Source organism: Tupaia chinensis, unplaced genomic scaffold (genome assembly GCF_000334495.1).
Source record: "Tupaia chinensis unplaced genomic scaffold, TupChi_1.0 Scaffold000272_1, whole genome shotgun sequence".
In the NCBI taxonomy this organism is placed as follows: domain Eukaryota; kingdom Metazoa; phylum Chordata; class Mammalia; order Scandentia; family Tupaiidae; genus Tupaia; species Tupaia belangeri.
In genome coordinates, this window is record NW_006159754.1 from 1,902,108 (window position 1) to 1,917,151 (window position 15,044).

Here is a 15,044-nt window from a genome sequence, read left to right on the forward strand (position 1 = left end):
GTAATACGGTAATGTGATGGGTGCTGGTGACAACACACAGCCCCAGCTGGGAAGAGGCTCTCGAGAGGAAGTTCCCGCTCACTCAGGCAGTAGTATCAGTCCTTTCACAGTGTAGCTAAAGTAATGGTCAGCCTGGGTCTGCTTGATGTGGTGGCTCTTGTGCCAAGCCCACCTGCACTGTGGGGTCCCTTCTGCTTAGGGCTTCTATTACTTATTCTAGCTCAACTCGTAGTCTTTGGCTGGGAATGAATGGGATGGAGAGAGAGAGAGAGACAGAGAGAGTGAGAGGGAGAATATCCACAACAGAGTCTTCATATTATAATCCACCTTTAGCTTCAGCCCGCCCGAATGACAGGCATGCATGCAGGCACTCAGTGTCACCAGATACAAACCTGGGGCCTTCCCAATGGGTCCAGTTGCTTCACCTCTTGCACCACCATCTGGCCCCAAGGCACTCTTCTCCTGTCACATCTCTCAGTCTTCTTGTTCTGCCTCTCCCTTTCACATGTAAGAACCATTGTGATAACACTGCCCCCCCCCCCAGTAATCCAGGTTACTCTTCCTATTTTCCAGTTGGCTGGTTAGCAACCTTAATTCCCCTTTGCCATGTAACACAGCATACGTATTCCTAGGGTCCAGGGATAGAGTCTGGACATCTTTGGGGACCATTCTTCTGCCTCCCATTCAGGTTACAACAGAACTATGAGTTGGCAAGGGAAGTAGGGTTGTTGAAAAGCCATAGTGCATTTTTTAAAATTTATTCTTTTTAGAGAGATTTTTGCTATGGGCACATGCTCTTGCCAGAAAGACAGAGACACAGAAAGAGAGAAATCACCCCCTAGTGGGGATGGCCACACCGCAATCCCTTCTCCTCCATCCTCCTCTCAGGATTTTGGGCACATGCGCCCATATGCTGGCATGAGTTTCAAGCCACTGGGTCCAGGAATGGAACCATGGTTGGTCATGTGGGAATCCAGTGACATAACATTACACCATCTGCTTGTTCCAGTAGAAAGACAGAAAAATGCATCATAGCTTTCCCGATGACCTAATTGTTTAACCAAGATGGCATAGCTAGTGTGTGGCTCGGAACTCAGGCCCACGTTTTCTGCCTCTCTAGCTTTTGAAAGGAATAAAGCAGCAAGATTCACCGATCACATCGCTCTCCTCTGTACCATCTACAGAAGTGTGGCCTCATGGTCACCCTGCTAATTGTCATCTACTTTCACATCATAGGTTCCTATTCTTCAGAAAATCAGCTTTCTTTTCTTTCTTTGCTTAGGAATCTTGAAAGGACACCTGCCATCCCCCACCGTCACTGTTGGTTAATGTCGTTCCCTCCTGACCCTGGGGTGGGGACAATCACACTATGGACACTAGAAGGTGCTGACAGAAGAGATGAATTGCAGCCGTCTTCTTCAGGCCAGAAGTTGTGTACTTGAACTCAGTCTGAGTGGTCATTTTGAAGCTTAGATGAGGGTCTTAATTTTTTTTTTTTTTATCATTTTGGTTTTCTAACCACTAAAGGAGGCAAGATTGCTTTAACGGTTTCTCTGCCCTCAAAGACGTACTGGTATCTTCTCTCTAAAGTATTATTCTCTGAATTTGATCAACCAAAGAAAAAGAGTCACTTGTGAGTGGGTCTCTGTGATCTGGCCTCTTTTTAGATTGTGGGGATTCAGGCCAGAAGTTGTGTACTTGAACTCAGTCTGAGTGGTCATTTTGAAGCTTAGATGAGGGTTTTAATTTTTTTTTTTTTATCATTTTGGTTTTCTACCCACTAAAGGAGGCAAGATTGCTTTAACGGTTTCTCTGCCCTCAAAGACGTACTGGTATCTTCTCTCTAAAGTATTATTCTCTGAATTTGATCAACCAAAGAAAAAGAGTCACTTGTGAGTGGGTCTCTGTGATCTGGCCTCTTTTTAGATTGTGGGGAGGGAGAGTCAGGCTCCTCTTTCTCTCGTTCCACCCTTCCTTAGCCCTCAAAATGACCTGGTTTTCTTAACAAGCATCATTAGAAACAGACTTTGTAAAAGAGAGAAGATCTCTGTAAGATCAGTGAAATATGAAGGAATTATCTCAACCCTTAAACACTTACACATTGTAAATGATCATAGATGAATTTCTCAGTGGCTTCTTTCTCTAAAAATTCAAACAGCTGGAGCTATAAATCAGAAATGGAAGATAAAAACGAAAGGGAAGATGAAAGTTACATCTAAGAGACGTCAACTCACTGCTATTATCTCAGGGGAGTTTTCTTTTTTTGTTTCATTTTGAAATCACGTTGCTAAAAACTGACATTATTTTACGCAAGGCCATCCAAAGCATACTTAGGATAACTGGGCAGCTACCAGGACCACGTTTATGCTCTTCAGTTTGAAATCAGTATATCTTGAGCAGTAAAACCATCAACAGATTATTTTTTTAAGAGGTAGGACGAAGCTATCTTTAAGACAGTGGATATGGAAATATAGTTTATAATGACTTCGGGCACAGGATATTCTTTTTTATTTTTCTTAAATAACCATCCTCACTACATTGACAAGTACTTTTTAAAAAATAATTATTTTATTTTCATTTATTTATCATTTGACCACAGAGGGAGCAGATGAGAGAGTGAGAGAAAGTGAGAAAGCAAGCTGCCAGGTCCGGAAGCCCAGTGCCCTTAACCACAGCGCCACCTGCTGGTCTCATGGCATGGGATATTCTTGATCACAGTGAATTCTGGGCAGGCTCTCCACCTTGGTGGCTGAGATCGCTAACAGCCCTTGGTACCTGCCCCTGGCCCATCAGGCACCTACAGGAACATCGGTGGGGCTCTAGCTCCTTCTCACGGTGGGTTGGGTGCTAACAGAAGCTTCACTGGCCCTCTGTGTGGCAGGAGGGGAGGAGTGCTCTTACCCGTTCAGTGAATCCATCTCCGGAATAGTCAGGCGTGGAGGTAACAGAAGCGTCCTCAGAGAAAAGGCAGACGGTGGCCTTCTCAGCTGTTCCTGCAGCCCACAGGATGCCCGTGAGCGCGGCGGCCAGGGCTCGTTCCTGCTCCTGCTTGCTCACTGCACGTAAACTACAACACAGGAGGCTGGTGAGAAACCATGGCAGTGACGGCTGCCTCGCCATGTGCTGGGCCTCCAGTTTGAAATGAGGCCGGTAGTGGTTCCTTCATCAACCTGCAGTGTGAGAACGTCACTGGAGGGCCTTGCCCTTCCTCTGCTGTGACTGCTACTACAGGATAGGATTTCTCTTTGTGCCCTCGGCTGTCCTACCCTGCATGCTGTCATCCCCAAGGAGTCCCAACATTGTCCTCTCTGCTGAGCTCCAGCAGGGATCAATCCAAATTCTTTGACCCAATAGAACAGGCCCTTGCAGGCTCAGCCCTGAGCCATCCTTGCAGTTCTATCTCCCCGGTTTCCACTTTGCAAACCCTCCTGCCAGATGGATCAATCTCCCGAACACACTTCTCCATTCCCCCTCCTCGCCTGAGCTCATGTATTTGTGCTTTTAGGGTCCACACGTCTGTCCTTTCTGCCCAGTCATGTCCCCACCTCAGAGGAGGCCAACTTCAGATCACTTCTAGTCTGTAGCCCGTACTCACACAGCACTCACTGCATCCCTAAATACATCATGCAGTCATCTCCCTTAATTCCCCATACAACTGTGCATGGTAGCTATTACTATGACTCCCACTTTAGAGATGAGAGAAATAAGAGAAGTGAAATGATTTGCCCCTGGTCATTCATCTTCCGAACAATAGAGCAGTGGCGTGAACTCGGGCCATCTGGCTCCTGAGTCCCTGCTCTGAAGCACGATGCTAGACCAAGTGTTCTCAGAGCCTGCAGACCTTCCCCAGAAATGGGAGCCAACCATTCCATGGCACCACTTCGCTCCACTTGCTTTCTAAATATCTCACGTGGACAACTGAGGTCTTTACAAGGAAACACAGGATAGGAATTTATTAATGACCTCAGCAGTGATTTAGATAACCCACCTGCAATAGCTTTCGCGAGGCAGAAATGCAGAGTGAGGAGGCGAATACTACAACCCCTCGTCAGAGCTAGAATACGAATCAAAGTGTTGTGCGAGTGCAGAGGAGGGAGAAAGAACTCGGGCCTGGGAGTGCCCAGGAGGGCTTTATGGGCAGGTCTACAGGGGCAGTTACTCATTCACATTTATTTCGTATTTGCCACAGGCCAGGAACTGTGCTAAATGCTTTTTCCATTTGTGACAAGTGTTGCGTGTGTTCCATTTGGAGTACCTGGAATTCTTCACTCAGGTGATGGCCATGCCCCCCGGTTGCTCCTGGTATAGCAGCTAGTGGCTCCTGTTTTTCCACTCTATCTGGAGGATTGAGCCACCATGGCCGGCGGTATCGAGGAGTATGCCCTCCTCCACTGGCCCATAGCCAATGACCGACAGCGGTGGGAGGCCCAAGCCCTGTTCCCTGCCTGAAGAAGGGACAGACCATGCAGTACAGTGTACCTCTGGCCTCAGGTGGACACCATTAGAAATCACATTCTTCTTTAGCTGCCTTTCCGCCCCTTCCCACTTCTCTCACTCACTCACAGTTGTCTCTTGGGGCAAGCCCTTACTAAATCACTTGCCTAAAAGATCTCTATGATGGGCTCTGCTTCTGGGGAACCTGGAAATTCATGACCATCGAATATATTACACATTTAGTTCCTGCTTTGGGTGATAACTTATCCTGCTAAGGGTAGATATATGCCTTCTACTTATTTACATTTTCTCTCCTAGCTAGGGTAGAGCTTTGCATGTGGTGGGGGTTTGTTAGCTTCTAAGAATAAAGTATACTGGGTTAAATGTGAGCTGGTTTTAAAAAGCAGGCAATTACCAATCACTGTGCCTTGCTGCCCTGGTGAAATAGGATTGACCATTTACACTGTTTATCATCCCTTTTATTCCTCTCTGAAGTTGTTAGGTTAGGGCTTCCCATCAAATATAGGTGATTGGACCACCTGAGACCTGGTGCCTAATTTTATCTGGCAGCATGGTCTGCAGTGGAACATAAAGCCTGTAGAGAGACCAGCAGTTAGTGTAATGGCTATGTTGCTGGACTCTCATGTAGTAGACCGCAGTTCAAGTCCCAGACCTGGTGGCTTAAACTCACTCCGGGCGTGTGTACATGTGTGCCCCAGGTCCCAAGAGGAGAATGGAGGAGAAGGGATTGCAGCGTGGCCATCCCTCTTGTTGGGATGTTTTCTCGCTTTCTGCCTCTCTGTCTCTCTCTGTCTTTCTGGCAAGTGCAGGCACCCTATAGCAAAAACCTCTCCAAAAAAGGGGGGAAAAAAAACCAACTGTAGACATTGTTTTTGCACCTGAACATTGAGAGTGACTGAGCAGAGCCCTCCTGAGCCCCAGTGTCCAGCCTCTCATTCTTAGGGGCAGATTTTCTCCCTGAGGCGAACTGGATTTTTCTGGGTGTGATCATTTTGCAGACAAGCCATCCAGTGAAGTGATGCTCTTCCCAGTATCTCTCACAATCCTCTCACCTGCCAAAGTTACGGTCTCTCCCCTTCGTGGTGAACAGCAAGTATCGGATGACAGATCCTTGCACAGCCATCTGAATGCTTCGGGCACCTCCCTGAAACAGGCAGGATGAGCAGTGACACGTGAGGACTGGGGGCCAGATCCACAGCTATGGCAAGAGTTCGAGCCAACCTCACATGAGAACTCTCAGAGATGGACATGGACGTACAGATCTCTGCAGCCTTTTCCCTCCTGGCATGGCACATCTCCTGGGGCTTAGCAAAGGGACACTGTACTGTATGTGTGACTCGCCCCTGCCTCCTGTGGGGCGTGGCTGGGCGCCATGGCCAGGCTAGAATCCGTGATGCTTAGCTGCTTTGTGGAGCCCCAGGGAGTGGCACCTGCAGATGTACGTCCTCCTCCATCCTCCCATCACTGAGCCCCCTGCTTCGTGTTAGACTCACATTTGTAGGAGCTAAAAAATTACTTAACTGATTTAGGTCTGACTGGTGACTGATGATATGAGTAACTGACATTTCCAATAAGTCAGAAAGTTCTTAGATTTCCTTGTCTTCTAAATCCTAGAGAATGCTTAGAAGTTGGAGAGAAGAAATAAGAAAACAAGAATAGGTAAATAGAAGGGAATGTGGGACTTAGTATGAAATGATTTTAAACAACTTGTTATCATTTGCAATGAAATTTGAAAGTGAAAGTGTTCCTACATATGGTTATAATGAAAACGTGTATTCAAGTGGCTGGAGAGGAACATGAGTGAGGGACTTGGGACTGGGGATGTTAACGTGATGAACTGCTGTTACCTTGCCCATGTCCAAAGCAAAAGCCAGGTCCGAAGAAGGATCGTGGAACCTGAAATAGGCCTTTCTCCAGTCAGAGCTGAAGACCTGGACTGTATTTCCAAAGAGGCTCTGCCGCAGCTTCTGAAAAGAAGGGGAGTATTAACGACTCAGTCAAAGAGAATTCTTCCTAGACCCGGTCCTCCTGGTGGAAGCCTGGAGGTGGGAACCCCTCGTCTCCTACATGCGGGCCTCCATGTTACTCTAGTCTTTAAATTAATTGCTTAAAGTCCTGGGCCAAAGATTCTCACCAGGTTCGCTTAGGATAGTTTATCCCGAAGGCTCCGTGTGTCCATCCAGCCCCTTGTCCCCATTCAGCTTCTCTCCCTGTGTCTCGGCTTCCGTCCACCATGGGCCGCTGTCCTGCTATGCTTCCTGCCCCTACCCCCTAAGACTCTGTCACCCATGCCTCTCCCATCTTCAGGTTTTTCTCTCTTGCTTCAGAAAAAGAGGAACAAACGGGATCCCAAGTGTAATAGCGATTTAAATGATATTAAACAGCATTCATGTCCTAGATCTCTGAAGTTTTTCTGGGTGCTCTGTAGCACATGAAGATTTAAGAGGATCTTTCAGAGTTCCAGAAAAATGGAAACATGTCTTTATAAACGAAACATATGAAATGAAAAGTAGGTACAGTTTTATTACCCTCCTTTTAACCAGATAAGGGAATCAAAGCACAGAGAGGTTAAGATATCTACCTTAGGTTCTCCAGCTAGGAGAAACAGGGCTATCGAGATTAACGCCAGTTCTCCGAACTGTTCAGTCTTGCATGCACCATATTTTTTATTTTTTTAATGAGCTATTTTTGATCATCAAATCAAGGATGTTACTACATACATCATTTTCAATAGGGAATTTTTACATTCTTGGATCTGTGCAAAGTTTCTTAAGTGTATCATCTTTATGATTTCTATACTTATTGTATACCAATCATTATTTATTATTTCTTTTGGCCAGTTTGGACTTTATTTATTTATTTGTTTGTTTTAGTTTGCTATAGGGTTCATGAGCTCACTGGAGAGAGAGAGACCCAGATGGGGGGCTGGCGATACCACAGTCACCTCTCCTCCATTCTCCTTTTGGAATCTTGGGCATGCACACATATGCATCCCAGGTATTCTTCAAGCCATTGAATCCGGGACTTGAACTGCTCAGTTGACCATGTGGGATTCAGTGGCCCCAACCTCCATGCTATCTGCTGGCCCTGTTTTTGATTTTTCAAAGACAGGGTCTTACAGTGTTTCCATCCTGCAGCCTCAGCCCTTGAATAGCTAGGACTCCTGGTGCATGGAAATCAGAGCCAGGTCTCCCGTGTGGCTTCAGCCCGCTGTGCAGCCAGAGTAAGCAGTGCATATTCTGGAGTCCGAGGCTGGGAAGGCCACCGTTTTGTAACTTAGATATATCTATTTTAAAAGGATACTCTATATTGCTTCATTGAAATGGAAGTCAAAATCACTGGCTATACTTGATTAAAAAAAAATAAGGAAAATAAAATAATGCTGTGAGTTACAGCTAGGAATGGTTGCCTATGAAAGCTCTGACCGAGCCCTGCACTCTTCGTAATTAACATAGGAGGTGAGAAGTATTAAAGAGGTGTGACGGTCACGGCCCTGGCTGTACTTCTCCTGGTCTGCCGAGTAGAGAAGGGGATACTTTTCTCTCTTGGTAACTCGATGATACGGAATGTGTTACTTAAGGCCACATCCCCAGAAGCACCCTGTGTCCCAGCCGAGCTCACGCCCCACACTGGGACAGACTTCACAACAGCCTGTCACCTTGACGGTGCGGAGGCCAGGCGGCAATCCATCAGACACATCAGTACCAACAGTGCCCTGGGGTGGGGAGCAAGCAGTTCAGTGTGACCGGAACTCTGTGTGTGTGTGTGTGTGTGTGTGTGTGTGTGTGTGTCTGGGGGGGTGTCAAGCAATAGAAAGGAAAATGAAAGCATAGACTAGAAAGCAACTTGGGCCTGGTCTGGAGGGGCTTTGAATATCATTTCCAGATACAATATTGGAACCAGCAGAAGAGTGTAGACAATGGAGCATGGAACCCAGTTAGTCCAGAACTACGGTCTCTCTTCCCAGCTGTGCAGAGAGCAGGCCCTGAGGGTTTCTAAAAAGGAACGCTGTAGGGGAAGCATGACATTGGAGTGTTCTTCCCCACCTCAGCCAGGGTCTGGTTTTATGGCTAGAGTTTATTTTCTGGCCATTTCTGATTGCACCATTGAAAGAAAAGGTTACCTCTCTCGAGAAATGGAGGCAGGGGAACGTCAGTGTGAACACGGGCGTGGTGACGTGCCTTGAGGTAAACTATCTGTCCTGGTTTCAGGGCAAGAGCACCAAGGAGAGGCAGCAAATCTGGACAGAGGCAGGTCGTGGAAGGCCCAGACGCAGTGTGTACTATGGCCAAAGAGGGCCGTCAGCCCAGAGCTCCAGGGAGGCGCTGTAAACCCACAGCATTTCCATGACATCATGGTGGCACAGTGCAGGAGGCTGACCACCCAAGGCCTGAGGAGCCCCAGCTTTACTCCTCATGGCGACATGAACTGGGACAAATGCTGGACCTTCCTGAGAAGTTATTTGCTACCACCAGAGCCCTCGGGGGGGGAGCGAGCAGTTCTGTGTGTGCCGGAATCTCTGTGTGTGTGTGTGTGTGTGTGTGTGTGTGTGTGTGTCTGGGGGGGTGTCAAGCAATAGAAAGGAAAATGAAAGCATAGACTAGAAAGCAACTTGGGCCTGGTCTGGAGGGGCTTTGAATATCATTTCCAGATACAATATTGGAACCAGCAGAAGAGTGTAGACAATGGAGCATGGAACCCAGTTAGTCCAGAACTACGGTCTCTCTTCCCAGCTGTGCAGAGAGCAGGCCCTGAGGGTTTCTAAAAAGGAACGCTGTAGGGGAAGCATGACATTGGAGTGTTCTTCCCCACCTCAGCCAGGGTCTGGTTTTATGGCTAGAGTTTATTTTCTGGCCATTTCTGATTGCACCATTGAAAGAAAAGGTTACCTCTCTCGAGAAATGGAGGCAGGGGAACGTCAGTGTGAACACGGGCGTGGTGACGTGCCTTGAGGTAAACTATCTGTCCTGGTTTCAGGGCAAGAGCACCAAGGAGAGGCAGCAAATCTGGACAGAGGCAGGTCGTGGAAGGCCCAGACGCAGTGTGTACTATGGCCAAAGAGGGCCGTCAGCCCAGAGCTCCAGGGAGGCGCTGTAAACCCACAGCATTTCCATGACATCATGGTGGCACAGTGCAGGAGGCTGACCACCCAAGGCCTGAGGAGCCCCAGCTTTACTCCTCATGGCGACATGAACTGGGACAAATGCTGGACCTTCCTGAGAAGTTATTTGCTTATCCAGAAAGAAGTTCACCCATGGCTAGCGCTGCGAGAGAAATATGGAAAAGGACGTAGGGAATCCTTTGAGTCAATGCAGTGTTATTATCTCTGTGAAAATGCAGCTTGTCTATGTGGGGACATTTTGTACTGTGTGGAAAAAAGTCCCCACGTAGACAGGGAAAGACCAGGAATAGGGGAGGAAAGGCCGTAAATAACTGAAACATTAAGATTGTTGAGACGAAGGAGGCTTAGAATTCAAATTTGGTAACTGACTTTTCCCAGTATTTTGGGGGTATTCATAGATAACCAAGGCATATCATTTGAAAGATGAGTCAGATGACTGTAAGTGGGATGTTTATATAAACTTTTCAGGTAATTTGAGACTTTAAATTATGCTATGTTGAATTAATAAGTATTTGTGAGATGGTTGTCATCTTTAAGCTAAAGTGTTTTGATTAGCATAAAGTGTAAAGTTTTCCACTTGTGGCTTTTAAATTTTAAATTTTTTTAGAAGAGACATTTGCTATAGTTTTGCTATAGGACATGTGTGCTGGCTAGAGAGACAGAAAGATAGAGAGACAGAGACAGAAAGTGAGAAATCCCCCCCCCCCCCGGGGATGGCCACATTGCACTCCCTTCTCTCCATTCTCCTCTCAGGATTTGGGGCATGCACACACATGCACCCAGTGAGAGTTCTAAGTTGCTGGGTCCAAGACTCGAACCACAGTCGACTACAAGTGAGTCCAGTGATGTAACCATTACACCATCTGCTGGTCTCAGCTTTTAAATCTTATACAGTCAGAAAATATTGGGTCAGTTAATAAGATTATTTTGTTCTACATGAAAAAAAATAGTTTGAAAAATATAAGCCTGTGGTATATGACAAGTCAAATTGCTTATACAAATTAAGGTTATGTAAAGATAAAAATTCTGCAAGCCAAACCAAGCTCCTATTTCTGTTGCCATCTCTAGCTTAGAGAGCTTTAATCTCCACTTGCACCTCTGGGGAGGCCTAGGAACAGGGGTGTTGCAGGTCTTCCAGGCCCATCGGCCAGGGTGACAGAGAGGACTCCACCTAGCTGACGTTTCCTTCTATACCAGGTGGGACTTGTAATAAGATCAGCCTGATGAATTTTAATGAGATGCATCTGTTGTACTGTCCAGTTGAAATGAATTCTCTTTTCTGCACTACATTCCACTGGACTGTGATAATGAAGATGATGGTGATCATTCACACACGTACATGCACGCTCACAATTTGACACACACGTCCACAGATGGCGGTCCTGGAGTTCTCTTCCTATCAGGTTTAATTTTCTTACCCTGACTTCCTTATACCTTGTATCTGGGCTTCAAGTTCAAGTTCCCTGTGGCCATCTGCCCCTGTCCAGTCTTTTCCCTCCCTTCCCTGCCAACTTGAGGTAGAATAATCCTCTTTAAAGCTTCTTCCCTAAATCCCTTCTTGCCTTATAAATTCCTGAGCCATCTCAGAATCAGAGATTTTAGAGTGAGTGAGCCCTAAGAAGATAATTATATCCCAGACCATCCGATGGCGAGGCAGACCCTTAACTATCGCATTCGCTATCAGTTTCTCAGCCCCTGATGTCGTGTCTGCTACGTCTGCAGAAGGTCTACAGTAAGAATTGGCCGAGTTGCGAAAAACCAATCTAATTCTGCCCTTTCCTTTTACAGTTCAAGGACTTGAGCCCCAGAGCAGTTAAGTGGCATGCCCAAGGTCACATGTGGGTAAATGGCAGTAATGGACCCAAATAGATGCCTTTCAGCTAGGACCAGCCAGAGACCCAGCAGCAAACGAAGGGCACTCTCCAGTCGGGATAATGAAGTTGAGGAATGTGGAACACAGGGACTGTTTACAAAGATGCAGGCTGGATGTGGGGACAATGCAATGGCTGATATAGTGTCCCAGGGCTAGCAGTTTTGGAGTTGGGGTGACTCAAGGGACCCCAAGATCAGAGGAGCAAGGGGAAAGAAAGTGACCCAGACCAGGAAGGAGGGTCTTCAACAGCCATAGCAACCAGACTTCCCTCCCTCCCTCCCTCCTTCCAGTCTCCTTTCAGGGCTCCCCATTGCTCAAACTCAATAGGAAACCGGAGGTGGGGGGTCTTGCTGGGGGAGTCCCAATAGATCAGCCTCTAGGACAGAGAGCATCTGAAGTGACGGGAAGGAACCCTCAACTAGAGATGCCATAGGGAATTGTCCAGAGGCGATGAATAAATTAACAAGCACTTCTTGAGGCCCAATGATTAGTTAGACCTTCTATGGGGACATAGGGCTGTGCCTCCGGATCCCAGAAAGTACCCTCTGACTGTTATCCCTTTATCAACCTTCATTCCATGGGCCTCCCTGGAATATCTGGTCACCTGGGTTTACATTCTGACTGCGACACCAGCTACACTAGGGGTTTGTTCATTGGCTGCTGAAAAGAGAGGCCATGGGAATGTGCTCCCAGCTGGGTCCAGGAAGAAGCCTTGGAAGTGGAGGAGGATTGAGAATCCCCACCTGGAGGGACGGCGGGCCTGGGTGGGGCTGGTCAGAGCCAGGAGACAGTGGTCACCTTCTCCACAATCTTGGCTGGGCCAGCAGCCTAGGCTGGAATTCATTCCAGCACACAAGTTATGAGGTGACAGGTTGTGGAAAGGAAGAAGCTGCAGTATTAAAAGAGGGCAAGAAAGGAGGAGAAACGCGAGAGGTGATGCCAGCCAAGGTGGAAGGTACATAGGGCCCGTCACCTGTCAGTCAACCCCCCCCACCCCGAGCAGATTCCCAGCAAAGAGACAGTGTGTGCCAGTGTCAGGAAGTGCCAGGCCTCCCTCCTCCAGAGAAGAGGAAAGAGAATAGCTGAATGACAACAAAAGGCATTCTCAAGTGAGTATTAGGATTCAATAGCTCTGATAATTTGCCAGGCAGCCGCACTGCTGAAACGTCGATTAGCATTGGTCAAGCTTCCAAACTGCTCCCTGGAATGAACGTATGCAGAATCCCAAGGCTCATCATCCTGAAATCCCAGGGTGTGTTTAATTAATGCTACTGCTATTTAAAGGACACACTATCATCTGGCCCACATAATGGGAATAGATCCAAATTTGGTTTTTAAAAGAAAAATCAATTATCTCTACTTCTGGGACTTCCTTAACACTCCATCAACTCCATTTCAGACTATAGTGGTTTGAATCTTTTGTCTCCCAGCCTTTCCAAAGAGAGAGAATTACCTTGGAAAAGTCGTTGGGGAGATAAGAAATTGCATCACGTTTGTGTTTACAGATAAGAGGGTGCATTGAGACCCAGACGTTCCTGCCTCCCTAGTATAGAGAGATTAGAAGACTTTGCAAACATCTGTGAATACTTTTCATATTTTTAAAGTGTGTGTGTGTGTGTGTTTAAAAGATAGATAGCACATTCTCCTGGTTCAAATCCGGAGAGTACAAGATTGCATGCCGTGAAAAATCGTCCTGCCATCTTTGTGTCCCCGGACCCTCTGTTGTGGCTTATAAAGCCTTCTGGAGCTTCTTGACTTAGGGCAAATACCAGTACAGGATCACAGTTTTCCCTCTTTTTCACTTAACAGGGAGCCTATTTTTCAAATGTATACATTTTAAAGTGACATTCTCCATAAAAATTTGTTACAGAGGCCAACGGTACATCTTTACCAAGGATTTTAAAAAATTAAACACACGATCTCGTTATGCAGAAGGCAGCTAGTTGTTCTAATTTGGGGCAGCATAACCACGAAGGTCCTACCAGGATTTCATCCTACCTGTCTTCGTTGTTGGAAAGGAGAACCATGAACTAGGTACATGAAATTCAAGTTAAGCCTCCATCTCGGGGCTTCGTAGCCAATGAGCAAAGCACAGTGTCCTGTGAGACCCCTGCGGACTGGCCTATCTTCTGACAACAGCAGGCATTTGCGCCAAAGACGGGAGGGAGGACAGTTAATTGAGGCAGGTGGATTTGGGCAACTCGAAGCAAGTGAGGCTTTGGAATACATCCGTACTTGCAGATGGGACAGTGGAGGGAGTTGCTCTGCAAAGCCTGTGAGGATGTGCCTGATAAAAAGGAATTTGAGGCTGGGACCGGCAGTTGGCGTAATGGCTATGTCACTGGACTCCCATGTAGTTGACTGTGGTTTGAGTCCCAGACCTGGTGGCTTAAACTCACACCGGGCACATGTGTGTGTGTGTGCCCAAGATCCCGAGAGGAGAATGGAGGAGAAGGGATTGCGGCGTGGCCATCCCCCCTGGGGGGTGATTTCTCGCTTTCTATCTCTCTGTCTCTCTCTCTCTTTCTGGTGAGTGCAAACACCCTATAGCAAAAACCTCTCCAAAAAAAAAAAAATAATAATAATAATAAAAAAGAATCTGAGGGAGGGGTGATTGTGGTTTAATTCCTATATCTGATGATGACTTGTCTGGGAAGTTGAAGGACAGATTATATTAACAGCTGGAAATACTGCAGTCAGGGTCACCCAGCCTTTGAGCTTACAAAGCAGATGGAGGCCCAGCCACTGTGGTGCAGTGGTAATGCAGTTGCCCTGCAAGGCTGGGAGCCATATGGCCTATCACAAGTTTGGCTATCCTGGTGGACCTGAAAACACGCTGGGCACATGCAGGCATCCACGATGCAGAGGAGTGGAGGGCTTGGGGAAGGGCATCGCGATGTGAAAAGACCCTGTCGCGGGTACCCCACCCCTCAAGTTTGCGTGCATATGTATATACTCTCTGTCATGGAAAAAAAGAAGATGGAGATTCTGTGTGAAGGCTCTGTATGTTTCCCCGGAAGGGGCTTCAGTGTCCCCTCATCCCTCTTGTCTGGGATCTTGGGTGTAGAACATAAACAGTGCAACTTTATGTGCATGCTGGGTCTGACCAAAAGGCATGCGTTGTGGGTCTTTGCCCAGAGGATGAGGGTGCTCCTGGGTAGTTTCTGCAGACATGCCCAGGTGTATGGCAGCATGTCCTCAGGAAAACTGTCCCTTCCAATTGTGCTTAAGGCCCAGTGACAAGGCTGTATCTGAAGTTCTAGAATGCAGTGTGGGAGGCTGGAGGAATGGGGTGACTGTGAAGAAATTGTCTTGGGAACCAGCAGTTAGCGTAATGGCTATGTTGCTGGACTCCCACGTAGTCGACCGCGGTTCGCGTCCCAGACCCAGTGGCTTAGAACTCACGCCGGGCGCGTGTGCATGTGTGCCCAAGATCCCGAGAGGAGAATGGAGGAGAAGGGATTGCGGCATGACCATCCCCCCTGGGGGGTAATTTCTTGCTTTCTGTCTCTCTGTCTCTGTCTGTCTGGCGAGCGCACGCGCCCTATAGCGAAAATCTCTCCAAAAAAAAAAAAAAAAGAAATTGTTTTGAGA

The 15,044-nt window shown here is 47.3% G+C and overlaps 1 protein-coding gene across 1 annotated transcript in view; it reads right to left on the bottom strand.

The window, feature by feature from the left end:
- Window positions 1–15,044, bottom strand: part of MINDY4B (MINDY family member 4B) — a 38,325-nt gene that overhangs the window by 19,352 nt on the left and 3,929 nt on the right. The window contains exons 4-7 of the mRNA XM_027772356.1: window positions 6,303–6,422; window positions 5,508–5,599; window positions 2,902–3,067; window positions 2,099–2,164 (exon numbers count right to left, since the gene is read on the bottom strand). Of these exons, the coding sequence (XP_027628157.1) occupies window positions 2,099–2,164; window positions 2,902–3,067; window positions 5,508–5,599; window positions 6,303–6,422 (444 nt within the window). The remainder of the gene's footprint in view (window positions 1–2,098; window positions 2,165–2,901; window positions 3,068–5,507; window positions 5,600–6,302; window positions 6,423–15,044) is intronic.